Raw genomic sequence first — 20566 nt, forward strand, 5'->3', positions numbered from 1 at the left:
GATATCCTGAGTCCACCCAGCTTTCGCTCCCATAAAGCAAAGTTGGTCTGAAAACAGACCGATGTAAAGATAGTTTCGTCTGGGAGCTGACTGCCTTCTTACAGAATACTGTTGATCACAACAAAAGCTCACTGCATTAGCTTTACTACACCTTGATTCAATCTCACTTACTATATTACCATCCTGGGAGAACACACAACCTAAATACTTGAAATTATCGACCTGTTCTAGCTTTGTATCACCAATCTGACATTCAATTCTGTTGAATTTCTTACCTACTGACATCAATTTAGTCTTCGAGAGGCTAATTTTCATACTATACTCATTGCACCTATTTTCAAGTTCCAAGATATTAGACTGCAGGCTTTCGGCACAATCTGCCATTAAGACCAAGTTGTCAGAATAGGCCAAACTGCTTACTACATTTCCACCTAACTGAATCCCTCCCTGTCATTTTATACCTTTCAGCAAATGATCCATGTAAACTACGAACAGCAAAGGTGAAAGATTACAGCCTTGTCTAACCCATGTAGGTACCCTGAACCAAGAACTCATTTTACCATCAATTCTCACTGAAACCCAATTGTCAACATAAATGCCTTTGATTTATTTTAATAATCTACCTTTAATTCCATAATCCCCCAGTATAGTGAACATCTTTTCCCTCGGTACCCTGTCATATGCTTTCTCTAGATCTACGGAACATAAACACAACTGCCTATTCCTCTCGTACCATTTTTCAATTAAGTGGCGCATACTGAAAATCTGATCCTGATAGCCTCTCTGTGGTCTGAAACCACACTGGCTTTCATCCAACTTCCTCTCAACGACGGATCGTACCCTTCCTTCCAAGATGCCAGTGAATACTTTGCCTGGTATACTAATCAATGAGATAGATCAATAGTTGTTGCAATCCTTCCTGTTCCCTTGCTTAGAGAAAGGTGCAATTACTGCTTTTGTCCAATCTGAAGGTACCTTACCAACACTCCACACTAATTTTACTACTCTATGAAGCCATTTCATCCCTGCCTTCCCACTATACTTCACCATTTCAGATCTAATTTCATCTATTCCTGCTGCCTTGTGACAATGGAGTTTATTTACCATCCTTTCCACTTCCTCAAGCATAATTTCACCAACATCATTTCTCTCCTCCCCATGAGCTTGGCTGTTTGCAACACCACCAGGATGATTTCCTTTTACATTGAGAAGATGTTCATAATATTCCCTCCACCTCTCCAGTGATTCCCTGGGATCTATTATGAGTTCACCCGAATTACTCAAAACACTGGTCATTTCCTTTTTCCCTCCCTTCCTAAGATTCTTTATTACTGTCCAGAAAGGTTTCCCTGCTGCTTGACCTAGCCTTTCCAAGTTATTACCAAAATCTTCCCATGACTTCTTTTTGGATTCAACAACTATTTGTTTCCTCTGTTTCTTTCATCTACGTACAAATCCCTGTCTGCTTCGGCCCTTGTTTGGAGCCATTTTTGATAAGCCTTCTTTTTACGTTTACAGGCTGCTCTCACTTCATCATTCCACCAAGATGTTCGCCTTTTCCCATCTTTACACACAGTTGTTCCTAGGCATTCCCTTGCTGTTTTTACTACAGCATCCCTGTATGCCACCCATTCACTATCTATATCCTGAACCTGCTTACAGTCTACTGTTCGAAACGTCTCACTAATCATATCCATGTACTTCTAATTTCCTCGTCCTGGAGATTTTCTACCCTTATTCGTTTGCAGACAGATTTCACTTTCTCTACCCTAGGCCTAGAGATACTTAGTTCACTACAGATCAGATAGTGGTCTGTATCATCGAAAAATCTGCGAAAAACTCATACATTCCTAACAGATTTCCTGAATTCAAAGTCTGTTAAGATCTAGTCTATTATGGATCTGGTACCCCTAGCCTCCTATGTGTAGCGGTGAATAGCCTTATGCTTGAAGAATGTATTCGTAACAGCTAAACCCATACTAGCACAGAAGTCCAGCAAACGCTTCCCATTCCCATTAGCTTCCATATCTTCCCCACATTTACCAATCACCCTTTCGTATCCTTCAGTTCTATTCCCAACTCTCGCAGTGAAATCGCCCATTAGCACTATTCTATCCTTGCTGTTGACCCTGACCACGATGTCACTCAATGCTTCATAAAACTTGTCAACTTTATCCTCATCTGCACCCTCACATGGTGAATACACGGACACAATTCTTGTCCTAATTCCTCCAGCTGACAAATCTACCCACATCATTTGCTCATTTACGTGCCTAACAGAAACTATGCTGCGTGCAATGGTATTCCTGATAAAGACCCCTACGCCAGACTCTGCCCTTCCCTTTCTTTCACCCGTCAAGTACACTTTATAATCTGCTATCTCTTCCTCGTTATCTCCCCTTACCCGAATATCACTTACTCCTAACACATCCAGATGCATCCTCTTTGCTGACTCGGCCAGTTCTACCTTCTTTCTTCCATAAGCCCCATTAATATTGATAGCACCCCATCGAATTCCATTTTGTTCGCCAAGTTGTTTCCAAGGAGTCCCTCGCCTGTCAAATGGGAGTGGGACTCCATTACTCCCACAGGTCCGAGGCTTGCTTAAAATGTTCTGAGCGCGGTAAATTCATGAAGCAGGATGCTACCCTACTTGCACATAGTCCAAGTGAGGATCTCTCCTCTAACGGGTTATGGACCACCGGTGAATTGTATAGTCCTAGCCGCCTGAGCACAAGGAGGGCCATGACTCAGAATATGTCCGAGATGCCCATTCCATAGCAACTGGTATCCCGACTCTCAGGACTACTTACTAGGCCACTCAGCCGTTGCCCATGGTTCACGAACTAGGACATGACTACAGTAACCCACAAACATGAACCATTGGATGTTTCAATCTTTAAAAAAAATTGTTGTTGCTACTGGTTATATGACGCTCTGACTCAGAGATGTCGTAGAGCAATGACGGCATAGGACAGGGCTTGGACTGCGAAGGAAGCAATCGAAGGGTTAATTGAGGTACAGCCCCATTATATGCCTTTTTTTCTTTGCCTCTGTGAAAATGGGAAAACATGTTAAACAATATTCCGGGCTGACGACAGTAGGGTTCAATTCCACCATCTCCCAAATGCAAGCAACAGCTACACGGGGCTGTTTTAATAGGCGGTGAGGAAATCACATACTGTACCCTTCTTAGGATCAAAACATTTTAATAAAAATTATAATTCCTGCACTGATATTTCAAATTTACTGATTTTCATGCAGTGTGTAAGGAATGGTATAGTTTTTATAGATCCAGAGGTTGTTCTTGTCCTTTGGTGTTTTCATGGTTATCTTCGTCTCCTCTTTCTTTTTGTCCCAGTGTATTTCTGCGTATTTGCAGTCATTTTCAGTGGCTATACTATTTGACTTGAACTGATTTCATGTGAATGGCCACCATGTACAGCAGCTGATGAGAGTCATCTACCAGAAGTTACCATGATGCCAGATTGGGAGTGAGGATAGATAATTTCATGAGTGCATCATGATGAACAATTTTTTAATAATATTGTAGTTCATTTATTGTAAACTATCTGTGTATACATAAGAGTGTAGTACATGGACTTGACATTTAATGCCACATAAATGATCCCTCTTCTCACAGTGACTTGTCATCATGTATATTATGTTTTCCTGTCTATATAAACTGATTTGTCACTTGTTTATTCCTCTTGATTACTCTTCATATGGTATATTTTACACAGAGAATAGTGCAACTGGTAGCAAGAATGGCTGGAGGGTAGCACAGCAAGTATAACAAACTTTGATACAAATTATTTTTTGTGACCACAAGGTGAGAAGTGACAAGTTCAAAAAAAAAAAAAAAAAAAAAAAAAAAAAAAAAAAAGTAAGCAAGCCCACATACCATATTATTAAATTAAGTAGGTGACATAGAAACTTGCAGTGCAATAAATAGCAAGCTATGAGAAATATTGTAGATAGGACCCATTACACAGAGGAAAGAAATAGAAATAAACAAATAACGGCAGAATCCAAAAGGAAATTGTGGGAAGTCTTTGCAATTAACCTGTACATGTGAGGTCAAGAGGAGGAGAAACCTGACTAAAGTGTAATTAAGAATCTTAAAAAAGGTTGAAAAGAGAAATTAACAGTATTTTTTGGAGAAATTGGGAGAACACACTGTAAATCACAGGAAAGTGCTGGACAGTTTGAAGGAATATTTTGGAAGTTAGTCAATGTAAACAAAAATCTTTCTGATGATGTTTTGAAGTAGAGTCCATGGGTGTATCTAATGGCTCCACAGGGCCCACAATCCAGGGAGGGCCAATGGATTCCGGGGGTCCAGTAAACCGTTTTATCCAGGCTGAGTGGCTCAGACGGTTGACGCGCTGGCCTTCTGACCCCAACTTCGCAGGTTCGATCCTGGCTCAGTCCGGTGGTATTTGAAGGTGCTCAAATACGTCAGCCTTATGTCGGTAGATTTACTGGCATATAAAAGAACTCCTGTAGGACTAAATTCTGGCACCTTGGCATCTCCGAAAACCATAAAGCCAAACACCAAAGATTTACATCAATGTCTAGCAAGCAGAACATCCTGTTATATTCTTTTTGGGCACATGTTAGCCTTCTGTTCAGATCCTAGTCCAAATTCAGATTGTTGTTTAACTGTCGCATGTGAATCAGCTGCCCCTATCAATACTGTTTATGCAAACTGCAGTCTTACATACATCCACAAAACATCTGCTCTTCCAGTATGCACAGTAAACACAGTAAAACGGATGCCTTTGTATTGTTTAATTATTTTTTATTACAACTGGCTCTACGTTGCACCGACACAATTCACGCTGTGATCAATCTCTAGTCAATACAGTTGGAGAAACCCCAATTCATGCTGTGATCAATCTCTAGCCAATACGTACACTTTTACATATACCTTCATCCATACAATAGGATAAATCCGATCTACACTTTGGATGTTTTCTAGTCATTGTAAAATAAAATATTTTATTTGATTCCTTGTTCACAAATTATGGCTTTTAGTTAATGTACATATTGTAGACTATGTAAATATCACAACTTTGTAATAAGCATAAGACCACTGTATTTAGTATTTGGTATTAATTTAAGTTTAGTATTAAGTTCCAATGTTAATAATTTTTATACTTTACCTTAAGATTAGTATTAGGCTGAAGATGCCCAAAACTAGGGTGAAACATGTCCCTAACTAGTGTTTATAATACATGTAGATTTTAATCACTACAAAATATAATTGTATTGAATAGGTGGACACAGTAATTTTATTCAAGAAATAATTTTTCAGATAAGTCTTGCGGCGACAATGGGAGTGGGAAGTAAGTGCCCGTGGCCTTAATTAAGGTACAGCACCAGTATTTGCCTGGTGTGAAAATGGGAAATCATGGAAAACCCACTATCTCCCGAAAGCAAGCTCACAGCCGCGCGCCCCTAACTGCACGGCCAACTTGCTCGGCGTCTCTGTATTCATGGCCTACACAAAAAGAGGAAGCTATTATGCCATAATATTATTAAATAATAGAAACCTCAAGTGCACTTTCTAAATGGTCTGATATGTAAATGAAACATACGTGAAACACGAAGCAGATATTTCGACCAGGTTAAAACTATCATATGAGTTGTAATTTATACTCATTACTCCACGGTGCAGTATAGTGAATTGAATTTATTGATGATTTACATGCCACTGAGGCTGAAAAGCCCCTTTATGTAGCGTCTTTGTGTAATACAATACAGGTTTATGAACACACTAACTACATTTTTATAATGTAGGTAACCCAGTTGTTAAGGTATGATACACGAGAAAATAGTCCAGCTTGAGGTGTATAGAACATAAGGTGTATCTTATAAAATACTTGACTGCACCTACTAAGACAAATTTTAAATGTAACGTTAAATTGATGAGAGTGTGCCTCATGGTGCATATGACCATCTAAAACACATGACAGCACTTATAATGTCACTGTTAGATTATAACAAGTTAAAATGATGAAGTGCGTCTGACCGTAAAGTATAAAATTTGAGAAGGTATCATACCTTAACAACTGGGTAACCTTCACTGATTTGCTTTCAATGTTTTAACTTGTCAGGCCTACAATTTAATTTTTAACATTCGTCATTTTATTTGCTGTCATGTGTTTAATATTTTAACTAGTCATAATTTAACACGTTTCTTGTAAGTGCTATCATGTGTTTTATATTGTTGTTTGATAAGTTGTGTTTTGCTCAATTGATTCATTGGCTGATGGTGACGCGTAATGAGCGTCGAAACTAGTACTAATATTCTTTAAACGACATGTGATATATACTCACATTAATAAACATTCATTGTATTGAAAAGATGGACCCTTAACATTTTCATTTTACTGTAATCCCAGTTCAATACAGAACAGAATGAAGTTTCTAACTTTCATTGTTGAAGGAAACTGTTTGTTTCAAATGCTCCCACAAGAAGAAGTCTTTTTATTGGCTTTACATTCCACTAACTGCTTTTACGGTTTACAGAGATTCCAAGGTGCCAGAATTTAGTCCCGCAGGAGTGCCAGTAAATCTACTGACGCAACACTGATGTATTTTAGCGCCTTCAAATACTACCAGACTGAGCCAGGATCGAATCTGCTAAGCTGGGGTCAGAAGGCCAGTGCCTCAACCGTCTGAGCCACTCAGCCCGGCTACCACTCATTTTCCTGGATGTCTCTCTTTCAGGTGGTTATGGACAGCTAACGTCCAATATGGTGAAGCTCTGTCCCGTTGAAACCACATTGTTAAACATTCCCCAGGTGGCACATCCTCCAGCAGAAGTGGCAATACATGGCATAAAAAGTGAAGGTAGCATGTTCCTATTAAAAGCCCTCAAAGAAATATGGTCCGATAAGGTGATCATCGAAGATTCGACACCATACATTCACTCCCCATTGTACTTGATAGGCTAAGGGGGAATTGTCAGCACTCCAATAGTGCATGTTATGGCGGATGAAGGTACCATTATTGGGGAATCGGGATTCGTCTGAGAAAAGGATTTTTTAACTAGAATGCTGCATCATTGTCCAGTTTTCCTAACAGTAACTGGTAGAAATTCATTCAAGCTTTGAGATCACAACCATGGAGCTCCTGGTTTAGCTGTAGCTGATAGAGGTGATATTTATGTAAAACCAGTAATTGGGAGCAGATGCATATGAAAAGAAGTCTTTATTTTCCATCTTTGCTAGTTGAGTAGTATATCTAAAATATGCTAAATTCACTTCTAATTGTGGAATTTGTCTATTTGTATGGTATGCTTTTTTTTTTACATAATTTATGAGTTAGTTTGTGAAAAAAAATATTTTTCTATTTTCTAGTACCAGAAAGTGGCACTAAATAAATTTTAAAATGACACTACCGGGCGAGTTGGCCATGCATTCAAGGGCGCGTGGCTGTGAGCTTGCATCCGGGAGATAGTGGGTTTGAATCTCACTGTCGGCAGCCCTGAAGATGGATTTCCGTGGTTTCCCATTTTCACACCAGGCAAATGCTGGGGCTGTACCCTAGTTAAGGCCACGGCCGCTCCTTCCAACTCCTAGGCCTTTCCTATCCCATCGTCGCCATAAGACCTATCGGTATCAGTGCGACGTAAAGCCACTAGCAAAAAAAAAAAAAGAGAGACACTACTCATGTTTAAATTTGTTCTAGTGTTTCCCACATGGCATTCTTAAGAGAAGCACAGAAAAAAATTTTAAAATTCCAATAATATGAAAAGGGCATAAATGACCAAATAAATGACAGGCTACATTGAAGGCATATCTTCACACTGCCTCTTTCTTTACTTCCAAATGAACAAAGAAAAAAATAGTGCTGAACTTAACAAGACAAATATACACAAAGTAGACTAAAACTCCACCCAAGCAAGGTCTAATAATAATAATAATAATAATAATAATAATAATAATAATAATAATAATCATAATAATAATAATAATCTGACTACCTCTGCCAGATCTGAACCCGCAATCTTGAGACTGGAAAGCCGACATTCTACCACTATTCCTTGAAACATATTTCATCAATCAGAGAGAAGAAGTGTCCTATGTGTTATAATACCGTAGATTGGAGGAAATGAAAATGGAGAGAGGAAAGATTGGTGATGGACAGAAAGTTAATCCCGGTCCAAGTGTAATCGGACTTGATGAATGAACTAGTCTGTAAAGTCCCGTGTAAAGTTAAAGATGCAGAGGCGACATTAAAATCACACATGCACTAGTTGGGATTTGAATCGTGATTTCCTTCGCAGGAAGTCAGCGAGGATGTCCCCACTACCAACACTACTACTTATCACTATTGCATCAGAATAACTCGCAGTAATTTTACATACCTGCTTATTGCAGTCATCGAAGAAAACGTTGGTCACTTTACTGACTGCTTCGAAACGTATAGGATTTGGGGAGAGTTCGAGATAATGCCGCTCAATAAAATCACCTGACATCTTAAAGGTGAACCTCGATCAGGAAACAAGGTTAGTACCCACGACAACGTCTGTTCAATCTCAGGAGGTCAAGTACACGATATGAAAATTGTAATCTGAGCCATGGAACAATTTCCTTAAACTACAATCTGAAAAGCAATGTAAAATTCCAGCTAACCTATACAACCGTATTGTAAATGTGTGTAAACATAGAAACCAATTGAGCATCAAACGTCATACATCAGTGTAGCCACACGCTTCACACAGAAATTTTCAATGGGAAAGAAAGATTATCGTTGGATCCAGAAATTACTTTCTATAACATGAGATTTAGCTAAATAAATTCTTTCCATAGCACCAGTTTTGGTATAAGAAGTATTATATTCGTATTGTACTTTAGCCGGTAGTATTGCAATATAACGTTCTCTAGTGGAGGTCGGATCCAACACCAAGAAGCTATTTTTATTAAGACTGCCAACCTGGCTCTTTTCCATATTCGAGAGTCTTTTATTACTAGAATTATACAAGCACACCGCGGGTAATACGAAATTTGCGACAAATTGGACTACAGTTCCTTATGTGTTACCGTTATTTTATTCATGTATATATTTTAGTACATGAAATAATTCATCATTTATTATAAACATCATCCGTTGAAATTACTCACATGTTTAGATAATCATTTATTTGTCAACCACCCATTAATTGCTACAAAATAGTGCAACGTACCGTACATCTGACGCACGAAAGTAGGGTATAATATGTGAAAGTCTGTGTATACAACTGTAACAAACTAACATTATTTGGATGCCATTAATACACACGTACGTGGATATAAAGGGATTAGAAAAGAAAGGTAAGTTATTTCGACTTTTTCTATTTGCTGAAGATAAATGTAACCTACCTAACCTCGTATCGCTTAATATATTGGGATCGTTATTATAGTATTATTCTAAGATATAATTTCAAGTATCGGCAATCAAATACCTGAATGTCAATTTGGATTCAGGAAAGACAGGACAGGACCACCCAGTTGCAAGGATAACAGAAGATCTTTTAAAGTACCGTATAACTACCGGTACAGATGTATAAATAACAACGTGGGAACATCGAAACGGATTATTCAGACGAATGGCGTATTGCAGGGGGACCCTATCAGTCCTACACTATTTAACATCAATACACCAGACATCAGGAAAATCATTAAGGAGAACTATAATCCTGTATGCAGACGACATGGTGATTGGGTTTCCTGTAAGGACAGAAGTACAAGAAGCAATTAACAAGCTGGAGAATTGGGCCAGGGAAAACGATGTCACTATAAACCAAGAGAAAACTGTACAGATGACATTTAGGAAGGATGGAAAAGCAGCAGCAACCGACCAAATTGTGTTTTCAGGCACTCCACTAGAGAGAGAGTTAACAAATTCAAATACCTAGGGATTACACTGTAAACAACAGCATCATCATACAGTCTTCACATAGAAGAAAGGACAGCAGCAGCAATCAGGGTAATATACTACATAAAGAATATTAGGAATCTGTCTATCAACGCGGCGATGGCACTATTTAGAAGTCCAATAGGCCCGATCATCACGTACGGCATACAGATCATCTGGGGAAAGTTAAAAATAGGTGAATTAACACAAAACTAAAAAGGTGAAAGCGATGTACATGAAAAGAGCAATGGGATTAGGGAAGACAGCCCCTTCACGACTTCTAGGCCTATACGAGATGATGGGTGAAACCTACTTCATAGAGGATATCAGGATCCGACACCACCTACCATCAGCAGGACCATATCAAGAGCTACTAAGGAACCGAAATAAGAAGAGAGAAGAAATACAGCTGGAATTCTACAGCTCGCCTGCTATGGTGGCGAAGTCCTGGACCAGAGAGAACCAGAAGCAAAGACATGTAATAGCCAGACTTTCAGTACATGGCTTTCACTACAACCTGTGTATTAAGAAGCAATTTCACAAACCAGATGTAGATTGCGTGTGTGTACTGTGCAGCAAAAATTGTGACACATACCACATACTAAAGTGCATGAAAAGAACAAAGTCGATCACGGACTACAGTATGGACAAAGATTCTGTACTATGCTCAACTGAGCACACCTTCTTTTTATTATTCTAAGACATCTAATAGCTGTGTTTTGTGATATTGCATGTACCGTTGTGTTATCTGTATTCACACATTGCTTGAATATGATAAATTGTTGACTTTTGTTGTGGGTTAACCATGCCATATTGATATCAACTATTCCCTGTCTTTGACAAATACTTTCTAATAATAATAATAATAAAAACTGAGAAATGATAATTTTTTTTTTTTGCTAGTGGCTTTACGTCACTCCAATACAGATAGGTCTTATGGCGATGATGGGATAGGAAAGGGCTAGGAACCATGGAAAACCATCTTCAGGGCTGCCGACAGTGGGATTCAAACCTACTATCTCCTAGATGCAAGCTTACAGCTGCGCGCCCCTAACTGCGCGGCCAACTCGCCCGGTGAAAAATGATGTCAATCTAGGCTGCATGTTTATACTTCATATAAGTATCTTTAAGTAAGTGTAAAGGTTTGTAGATAAAATTAAAAATTAGCAACTCTAAAAGTATTCAAGTGATAGTTTGTTTTCATTTCTTTCACTAAAGTAGAGTCTTCACTATCTGATCTAACCTAGTGTGAAGAGCAGTGGCGGAGTGTGAATGTTCCACAATTGTTAGCAATATTATTTTAAAGCTACTGTACTTCGTGAAAGATGCCAAAATTAAAACATTCCTTTGTGTTTAGAAGTAGGCCTAAATAAACTAGTTGTTTTTTAGTTTTGCGAACAAATACTCTATTTTAGATTACATGAAGACAAAAGCTCAAATGTAAGTTAGAAGGTGCGTCTAAAAAGTTTGGTGAATGATACAATAACTCAAAGAAAGCAGAAGTTAAAAAAAAAGGTACCGGTACCTTTATTTGTCTTCAGAGTATTCACCATCGGCCACAATACACTTTTGGCAATGTGTATACAGCTGTTAGAAACTGGCAGAGAAGGCATCTTTTGGAATGGATCGAAGCACTGATGTCACACGTCTTTCGATGTCCGGTATGTCGGCACAATGTGCACCTTACAGGATTCCTTTGAGGCGGGTAAGCAAGAAGTCTGCAGGCCCCAAATTCAGAGAGTAGGGTAGATGTTCGAGAACAGTTATGCTACCAATATAATGGTCCGTTATTGGACATTATAAATTTTCCAGCTAACTCATTCTTGGTTGCCTGCGTTTCGCCCTCGTGTGCTAAGTTAGGCTCGTCAGTTGGGACTTAGCACACCACCCAATACGCAAGAAGTTGCACACACGAATCACAGTGTGTGGGTGGGCGTTGTCGTGGAGGAGCCTCCACTTTCCAGTCCTGTAGAATACTGGCCAAACCTGCCAGGTGTGTAATAGCAACTGTTGATGGCGAACTATTTTGTCGTTTCTACAGCAGCTATTGTTTTTGAGTTGATCTGGGAGTTGGTATCCTTTTCTGTGTAAACACTGATATAATTTAAACCATTGATGAAGTTCAAATAATATATCCACACTTTAAACTAAATAACACATCAAGAATGTTGTGGTTGATGGCGAACTATTTTATCATTTCTACAGCAGCCATTGTTTTTGAGTTGATCTGGGAGTTGGTATCCTTTTCTGTGTAGATGAGCAACTTGATTGATATTTATGTTTGTTCAATAGTGATTTGGGTCAAATGCATAACCAACAAATAGCTTTTAAAACAAAACCAGCTTGCCGGCGGACTTGAGCGAAATAAAATAGCTCTCGTGGATCAAACACACAACCCCCTGTGTTTGGGGGGAACAGACAAAGAATAAACCCACGGCATTCTCTGCCTATCGTAAGAGGCAACCAAAAGGGCGACCAAGGGATGATCGAATTAGAACCATGAGACTACTTGTGATTAGTACTATCATGCAGGGAACACCTTGGGTCACTTTTACTTGCGCGTAGTACCACTGTGTTATGCACACAATAGGTTTGCAATTAGTAGAGAAAGAGTGTGCTTCCGGCTGGGTTTTACAGTACCTGTGATTAGTACACTATATGAGCGACACCATGGTTCTGCCTTGCCTATGATTAGTACCCACTATGTGAGGAACACTACGGGATAGTATGAGTCCCTATGGTTAGTACACGTATGTGAGGAACACCATAGATTTGCGTTGCCTGTAAATGGTGCCACAATGTGCGAAACACCATAGGTCTGTGTTACATGTCGAATTACATTACCTGTGAGTAATACCATAATGTGTGGAATACCGCCAGTCTATGTTACTTTTGATTAGTACCGCAACACGACAAATACCATGGTTCTACTTTCCTAGTGATAAGTACCGTTATGGATTATGGACCCCTTTTGACTACAAGCATCATCAATTCAGTATTGTGCTTTAGAGGCAGTCCCTTTGTCAGTAATACTATTATTTAACACTAGTTTCTGGAACTGTGGGGCATTGCGGGTCAGATCCACTGATTGTTTTAAATTCATATCCATCCATTCATTCTTCATCCTCATGTTTTGAATTCTGGTCAGTGGAGGATTTTGGGCTTTTAAATTGTAGTTTCATTTCGTCTCATTTCATACCATTAGGGGCCAATGACCTAGATGTTAGGCCCCTTTAAACAATAAGCATCACCTCCTTGCCTGTGATGATGGTGTTCAAAAAAAAAATGAATCTCAGTCAGTGTGCGTCGCACAAATCCAGAACTGATCTTCTGCGTACCCAAATTGTTGTGAACGATTCATCATCTGATATCCTTCTCAGAGATTTTTGCTGATTTTCTGCCAGCACTTGTCGCACTTACTCAATGTTTTCTGCAATTCTGCTTGTTGACGGTTGACCTGTACATGGCGCATCATCAAGAATTTCCTGTCCATCCCGAAAGCATTTGAAGAGTCATTAACACATTTTCTGCTTACCATGTTTTCTGTTCCATACGCTTTCAGCAACATTGCATGTGTCTCCGTCTCTGATTTTCCTAATTTGTTACAAAACCTGATGTTTATGTGTTAATCCATGGACTATGAGATGAGTCTTTACACACACACTGTGTTCGACTGGCTGCAGCAGACTATCCTGCCTCAACTCTGTTAAGTGCTACATAGCGCTTCTCGAGATGCCCTTCTATTCACATGCACACAGTGTTACCACACATTGCTGTTGTGATATCAGTCCATTCACCATACCTTCTTAGACACACCTTGTATTACAATTATTAGAGGAAATAATATATTGAACGTGAGCTTCAAATTATTAAGATATTTAAAAATTCCTAGGTGAATATAGCATCATGTAGGCCTACCTTTTATTTTTTGTTTGATGGTATCTATTTCAAAACTCGTAAGTAAGTTCCAGACTACGACTTTTCTGGGCAAAAATTTCTGTTACAGTCTTGAAAATTTGGAGCTTGCTTGTTCTCTGTAGTTTTCAAGAGTTATATTTGAATGATAAGGAGTGCAAATTTGCAGTAATTTGCTGAGCTTGTGTGGTTATGAGATATGTGCGGATTCTTTTATTGCTGAGAAACTTCTCTCGACTGAGTAGTTTTACTTTGTTGCTTCTGGTAAGGCAGAATTTAAATAGTTTTAATACAATATTTATAGAGTTATCATGTAATTGATGTAATTGAGTTTTGAATTCTGGTGAGGAATAAATTACAGAAAGTCCAGACGTAAGAACAGATGCATCATAGTAACATCTATATGAAGTAATAACGAATTGGTATACATTTCTTGGGAAATTTGTCATATATGAAGCCATTTCTTTTCAGTTTTGACTCAGTTAATTTATAACTGTTAGGCTCTTCAGTCTGTCAGAATTTATTTATGAATAAATAAAATTTAGATACTTTCTGATAAAGAAAACACATGATAACTGACTATTTTTAATCAAGTTTTTCTTTTTCAGGTTTATGTTTTCTTTTTCAGATAGTTTCTAAATTTTAATTTTTCATAAATTAGTTTCGACAGACTGAACAATCTAACAGTTATAAACTTCTTGGAGAAGACATTAAAGAATTTTTCAAAGTTGTTGGGACCCAGGAGAGGTAAAAACTCAAGTTTTTCTCTGTTTCAAAATCAGTTCTGCCAACGATTGATCATTGTATATGAAATTTCCAAATACTATATAATCTGTAATAAGAAGAAGTTCTATCATTATTTATAATAGAAATTCTTGGCCTTCGACAAGGAAATTATTTGCTTCATCACACGATTGCCAGAATTTTTCCAAGTTGTTCGTGTTTTAGGGAAAATCTATAAATTCTTATAGACCTACTTGTTTGGTAGATTTTATAATGTCATTAAATTTTGCTTGCATTATCATCATCATCATTTCCCTTTATCCAGCTGTAGCCGGGTAGGGGCAAATATGGTTCCTCTCCACTTTCTTCGGTCTTTCCACCACTCCTTCTCGAACACTGTGTCCCAGTCCAGGTTTCTTTCTATAATACTGCATTGGATTGTGTCCTTCCATCTCAGTCGTGGTCGTCCATGGCCTCTCCTTCCTTGCATTTGCATTTCCATCACCTTTTTTTTGGAATTCTTTTATCACTCATTCGCTTTATGTGCCCAAACCATCTTAGTCAGCTCTTCTCCATTCTGTCATTCATTTTTTCCACTCCAATTTCTTCACGGATTTTCTCATTCCTTATTTTGTCTCTTCTACTCTTCTGTATCATACTCCTCATTTTGGCTGCCTGTATTCAACTCTCATCCTTCTTTGTCATTGTCCAAGTCTCTGCTACGTATGTTGTTATGGGTACGAAATACATCTTGTACATCGTTTCCTTTACTTCCGTTGGCACATCTTTGTCCCATAACATGTTTCCTAGGCTATGATAGAAACAGATTCCAGCTTGAATCCTCTTACTAATCTCAGTATCCAGGCGAGCTTTCTCCATTAATTCACTCCCCAGGTACTTGAACATCTCCACTACTTCCAGGGGCTTGTCTGCAAGTCTTATCTGACCTTAAACTTCTTTCTCCCCTCTAGTCGTAACAAGAGTTTTACTCTTTTCTACACTTATTTTCAATCCACATTCTTCGATCTTCCCATTCACCACATCCAACTGTTCTTGAACCTTCATGTCCTCTTCTCTCCAAATCACCATATCATCTGCAAATAACATGATGTTCATTTCTCTTCCTCCATATGTTGCTTTTGCTGTTCTCATGATGTCATCCATTACTATTGTAAATAGGATTGGCGATAGAACACTTCCCTGTCTCAGCCCACTAGTTATTTTGAACCAACTTGTCCTGCCAACTTGTGTTTGCATGCAACTACAACATTCCTTGTACATTATCATTTTTATTAATCCCTGTCCAATTCCTTTTTGTACCAGACTGTCCCAAAATTTTGGTCCACCAGGCGAGTTGGCCGTGCGGTTAGAGGCGCGTGGCTGTGAGCTTGCATCCGGGAGATAGTGGGTTCAAATCCCACTGTCGGCAGCCCTGAAGATGGTTTTGCATGGTTTCTCATTTTCACACCAGTCAAATGCTGAGGCTGTACCTCAATTAAGGCCTCGTCCGCTTCCTCCTCACTCCTAGGCCTATCCTATCCCGTCGTCGCTGTAAAACCTATCTGTAATACCAATATAAATGGTCCGTTATTGGACATTATAATTTTTCCAGCTAACTCATTCCTGGTTGCCAGCGTTTCGCTCCCGTGTGCTAATTTGGGCTCATAAGTTGGTACTTAGCACACTCACCAAGATGCTTGGCTAGTGCATACCGTGGAGGCCACTGCGTAGGCTACTTGGAGCCACCGGCAATGCCAATGCACTATGAGAGACTTTGTCTCATTACCAAAAATTGATGCCTGCTTGGCCATCAGATGATATAATTTATAATGTCCAATAACGGACCATTTATATTGGTATTATAAATTTACTCATTCGGGACAAATATTTCAGGTTCCCTATGGGAATCAACTTCCATATCATCAGACCTATCTGTGTCGGTGCAATGTAAAGCCACTCGCAAAAAAAAAAAAAAAAAAAAAAAAAAACTAGTCCTGGGGACACGTCATATGCCTTTTCATTGTCAATGAATTTCATCTCCATATCATTCCCATACACCCATTGCTTTTCCATTAGTTGTCTCATAATGAAAATGGGCTCTATTGTTGACTGACCTTCCACTTCTGAAACCAAACTGATTTTCCTGTATCTGATTTTCAACCCTCAACCTTATCCTACTTTCCAATATCCTCTCCATTATCTTAGCAACATGGGATATCAGAGTAATTCCCCTGTAGTTCTTCCATACTTTCTTATCGCTTTACTTGAAAATTGGGATGATTATTCCTTTTTGCCAATCCTCAGGGACCTACTTATTGTCCCGGACAATCCTGAGAACTCGATATGTCCACTGCAGTCCTACAGCTTCAGCTTCCAGTATTATCTCCACTTAAATTTCATGTATTCCAGCATTCCATTCTTCATCTTTCTTACTGCTATTTCAATTTCATTCATTGTAATTTCTTTATCCATTTCTTCATCAACTAATTGCCTTTCCTGGTCGTCCATTGAATGCCTGTCATTAGTCCTCATGTTCTGCAGCTTCTGAAAATACTCTCTCCATCTATTTCTTATTTCTTCTGGCTTTGTCAATATTTTGCCGCCTTCATCCTTCACAAATCTGGTGTTTACTTGATCTCTCTTTTTGTTTCTTGAGATACCATACAGTAATTTCTTGCTGCCCTGCATATCATCTCTCAATTTCTGTGTGAATAAGGCCCAGCTTTTCCTCTTTTCTTCCTCCACTACGTTCTTGGTCAAATTCTTTGCCTCCACATATTTTCTTCTACTTTCTTCAGTCTTAGATGTTTTCCATGCCATTATCTTTCCCTTCAATTTAATCTTTACCCTATCATTTCACCAGTGTCTCTCTTTGTCTTTCACATTTCCTGATGTTCTACCACATACCTTTTCTGCACATCTAACCATTGCTTCCTTAAATCTTTTCCATTCATCTTCAACATTCCCCACCTCCGTCCTGGGTACCAAGGGTATTATTTCCCTTTGAAATTCTTCTTGTATGCTTTTCTTCTTCAACTTCCATACTTTAATCCTTTCCTCTCTTCTTAATGGGGGTTTTTCAATCTTTCCCACTGTATCCTTCTTTCAGAGGAATCTCTCCCGTACCCCTCTTTTTGGTCTCACACAGTCCAAGTATGGCTATATCTTTTTCTTTCATGAAAAGAGCTGCGCGTCGCTTTTAGCAGGGGACGCCCTAGCCTTTACCGAGGCACCATATCTGCTTTATCCATATAGGCTATTGTTACGATGGGCTCGCCACACCCAAAAGGCATTTTATACCTACTGCCAGGTTCAAAATTAGGCCATCCCTAACATGGAGACAGACGCCTTTCATAGCCGCTCCTCTGCAGTACAGACGCTATGGGTTTTCCCCATCCGCCATCTCCACCATACCGAAGTCCACCTTTTCCGCTGTAGATGTCGTTGAGGTCTTCACTCATAACCCTGAGCTGGAACCCATACCAGATGTTACACATCGGGTCAGTGTGCTCTGGGACTCACATAGGCAGGGCCGCCACTCTCTGGGTAGGGCTGCCTCCGAAGAGGGTCCCTACCTGCTACCTTTGCTTTGCTTGTATTATATCAAACTAAATTTTTGTCTGTGCTAGACATTCAGTAAACAAGCTGAGAGAAAAGTTGAAATCGAGATCTTGTTGTTTACTGCTGAAGCCTCTGTAACAAATCAAAGGATTCAAAGCAAAAATCCAGCACGTAGGAGCTGCTGCAGGTACAGTAAGTGTTTTTCACAAAAGTGTTTGAAAGAAGAATTTTACACTCTTTACTTTAGTCCGCAGATTGTTTTGGAACCAGATTTAGTTTATGTGCTTAGCAATGCGGTTTCCTATTCATCTTTGATAAACTTTTAGGCCCATTGTGCACTGCACTTCCCACAGGTACTGCCACCTTGATGCAGGCAATGTTGCGTTGCCGGGTGTTTCTGGAGGCTTGCGTGCTCGAATGACCCTTAGACCTATGTCAGCGGGAGCTATGGCTCCTGGTTGTGCCACCCAAGCTGGACAGGTCTAAGGCAATGCGCCAGACTAAAAGCAGTACCCTGGTCCTCCAGGTTGACGTTTTTGAGCACCTTCAGTACCACCGGACTGAGCCAGGATCGAGTGTGCCAAATTGGGGTCAGAAAGCTAGCACCTCTACCCTCTGAGCCACTCAGCCCAACAATCTGAAGAAGGAAATTAAGAAATATACTGTTATGGTGGTAGCAGTACAAGAACTAAAATGGAATGGAAATGGAATACTTACAACTAGGACACACCTTGTTCTATAGCAGTGGAAACAGAGGATATGGATGTACAGGGTTCCTTGTTGATAATGCATATGAGAATGTCATATTGAACTTTAAGCCCTTTAATGACGGAATTTGTGTTCTTCGAGTAAAAGCTTGCTTCGTCAAAATATCTTTTATAAGTACATATGCACCAATAGAAGATGCAGAGTTGGCAGGAAAAGATATATTTTGTGAACAGATGGAACAAGAATTAGCACTAGTGGGAAAGCATGATGTTAAAGTGGATATGGGGCATTTTAATGCCCAAGTGGGAAGAGAAATTGCTTACAGAAAAACAGATGATAAGGAGAGTTTTCATTTGGATTTGAATGATAATGGTATAAGGTTGATTGATTTAGCTACGGGAAATATAATATGCTTGTTAAAGCACATGGATGCAAAGGAAGGATATAAGGAAAGTAACATGGTGCTCCCCTGATGGGATCAAAAGAAAAGTGATCATATGCACATATGCATGCTTCGGATGTCCTGGAAGTGGATAGTTGTCGAGGTGCAAATGGAGATAATGATCATTACCTGGTAAAAGTCAAGTACAGACAAATGATAGTCAACTGCTGGTACAGAGAGATTAAATGAGGTGTTATACCCAGGTTTGAAGATACTGAGTTAGGAAATGATGAAAATATAGCGCAGAATTGTGCAACAGTTTTGACATATAGCCTGAATGAAGTGAATGATTGGACAGGAGAGAGTATTGAAGTAAGGTGGCAAATGGTTAAACGCATTACATACAACACTGCCAAAACTGTTCTGGGTGGAAAGAAACAATGGAGGATTCAGCACTTGTTTGATGAAGATTGTAGGAAGAAGATTGAAGAAAGGAATGAAACAAGAAGGAGAATGTTACAGAGAACTACTGTAGAAGAATACAGGGAGAAAAGAAAGGGAGCAGACAAGGAATTTAGGAAGAAAAAGAGAAAATTTGAGAACAGTGGATTGAAGAGTTAGAAGAGAAGAAGACTGCTCAGCAAAGTAGAGATTTTGTACAAGGGTTAAAGATATAAAGAAAGGATTTCAACCCAGAGCAGTTTTCTCTAATGATATGGAGGGAAATATGATTGGAGATAAAGATCAGATATTAGACAGATAGGTGAGTATTTTAATGAATTGCTGAATACGGTATTAGGATATAAAGGTGTGGTTGAAGATGGACAGATGGAAGAGATGGGGCAGAAACAAAGCAGAGAAGAGGTGGGCCTGGATTCAATCAAGGAACCTATATTGCAAGAAGTTAAAAATGATTTAAGTCCCTTAAAAACAATAAGGCACCAGGAGAAGACAACATTGCAGCAGAAATGATAAAATATGGAGGTGAGAATCTAACAAGGTGGTTGCATGAGATTATGGTAGAGATATGGCAAAAGGAGAAAATGCCAGAGCGATGGAATATAGCAATATTCTGCCTTACAGATAAGAAACATGATAAAGCAGATTGTGGGAATTATAGAGGAATAGCACTGCTGTGTATTGCTTATACATTTTTAGCAAAAATCATAGCTGGGAGGCTGAGACCATACATTGAAAAATATCTAGGTGATTACCAGTGCAGCTTCAGAATTTATGGACCTACTACAGACCAGACTTTTACTATCAGATTCTTGAAAAATATTATAACACTGATGCTCACCAGTTATTTATTGATTTTTAAACAAGCGTACTGGTACGATAAAATCAGAAGGGATCAGCTATGGATGG

The 20566-nt window shown here is 39.1% G+C and overlaps 2 protein-coding genes across 2 annotated transcripts in view; one reads left to right on the forward strand and one right to left on the reverse strand.

Moving 5' to 3' along the window:
* The window catches only part of Bulli (regulator of MON1-CCZ1 complex protein bulli), a 214775-nt gene extending 206261 nt beyond the window's left edge, over positions 1–8514 (reverse strand). The window contains exon 1 of the mRNA XM_067141454.2: positions 8381–8514. Coding sequence (XP_066997555.1) covers positions 8381–8491 — 111 coding nt within the window. The 5' untranslated portion in view covers positions 8492–8514. The remainder of the gene's footprint in view (positions 1–8380) is intronic.
* Positions 8515–9190: 676 nt separating this feature from the next.
* Positions 9191–20566, forward strand: part of LOC136864451 (allantoinase, mitochondrial) — a 238709-nt gene continuing 227333 nt past the window's right edge. The window contains exon 1 of the mRNA XM_067141458.2: positions 9191–9326. The gene's annotated coding sequence lies outside the window, so the exon portion shown is untranslated. The remainder of the gene's footprint in view (positions 9327–20566) is intronic.

The sequence above is a fragment of the Anabrus simplex genome, chromosome 2 (assembly GCF_040414725.1).
Source record: "Anabrus simplex isolate iqAnaSimp1 chromosome 2, ASM4041472v1, whole genome shotgun sequence".
Taxonomy (NCBI): Eukaryota; Metazoa; Arthropoda; class Insecta; order Orthoptera; family Tettigoniidae; genus Anabrus; species Anabrus simplex.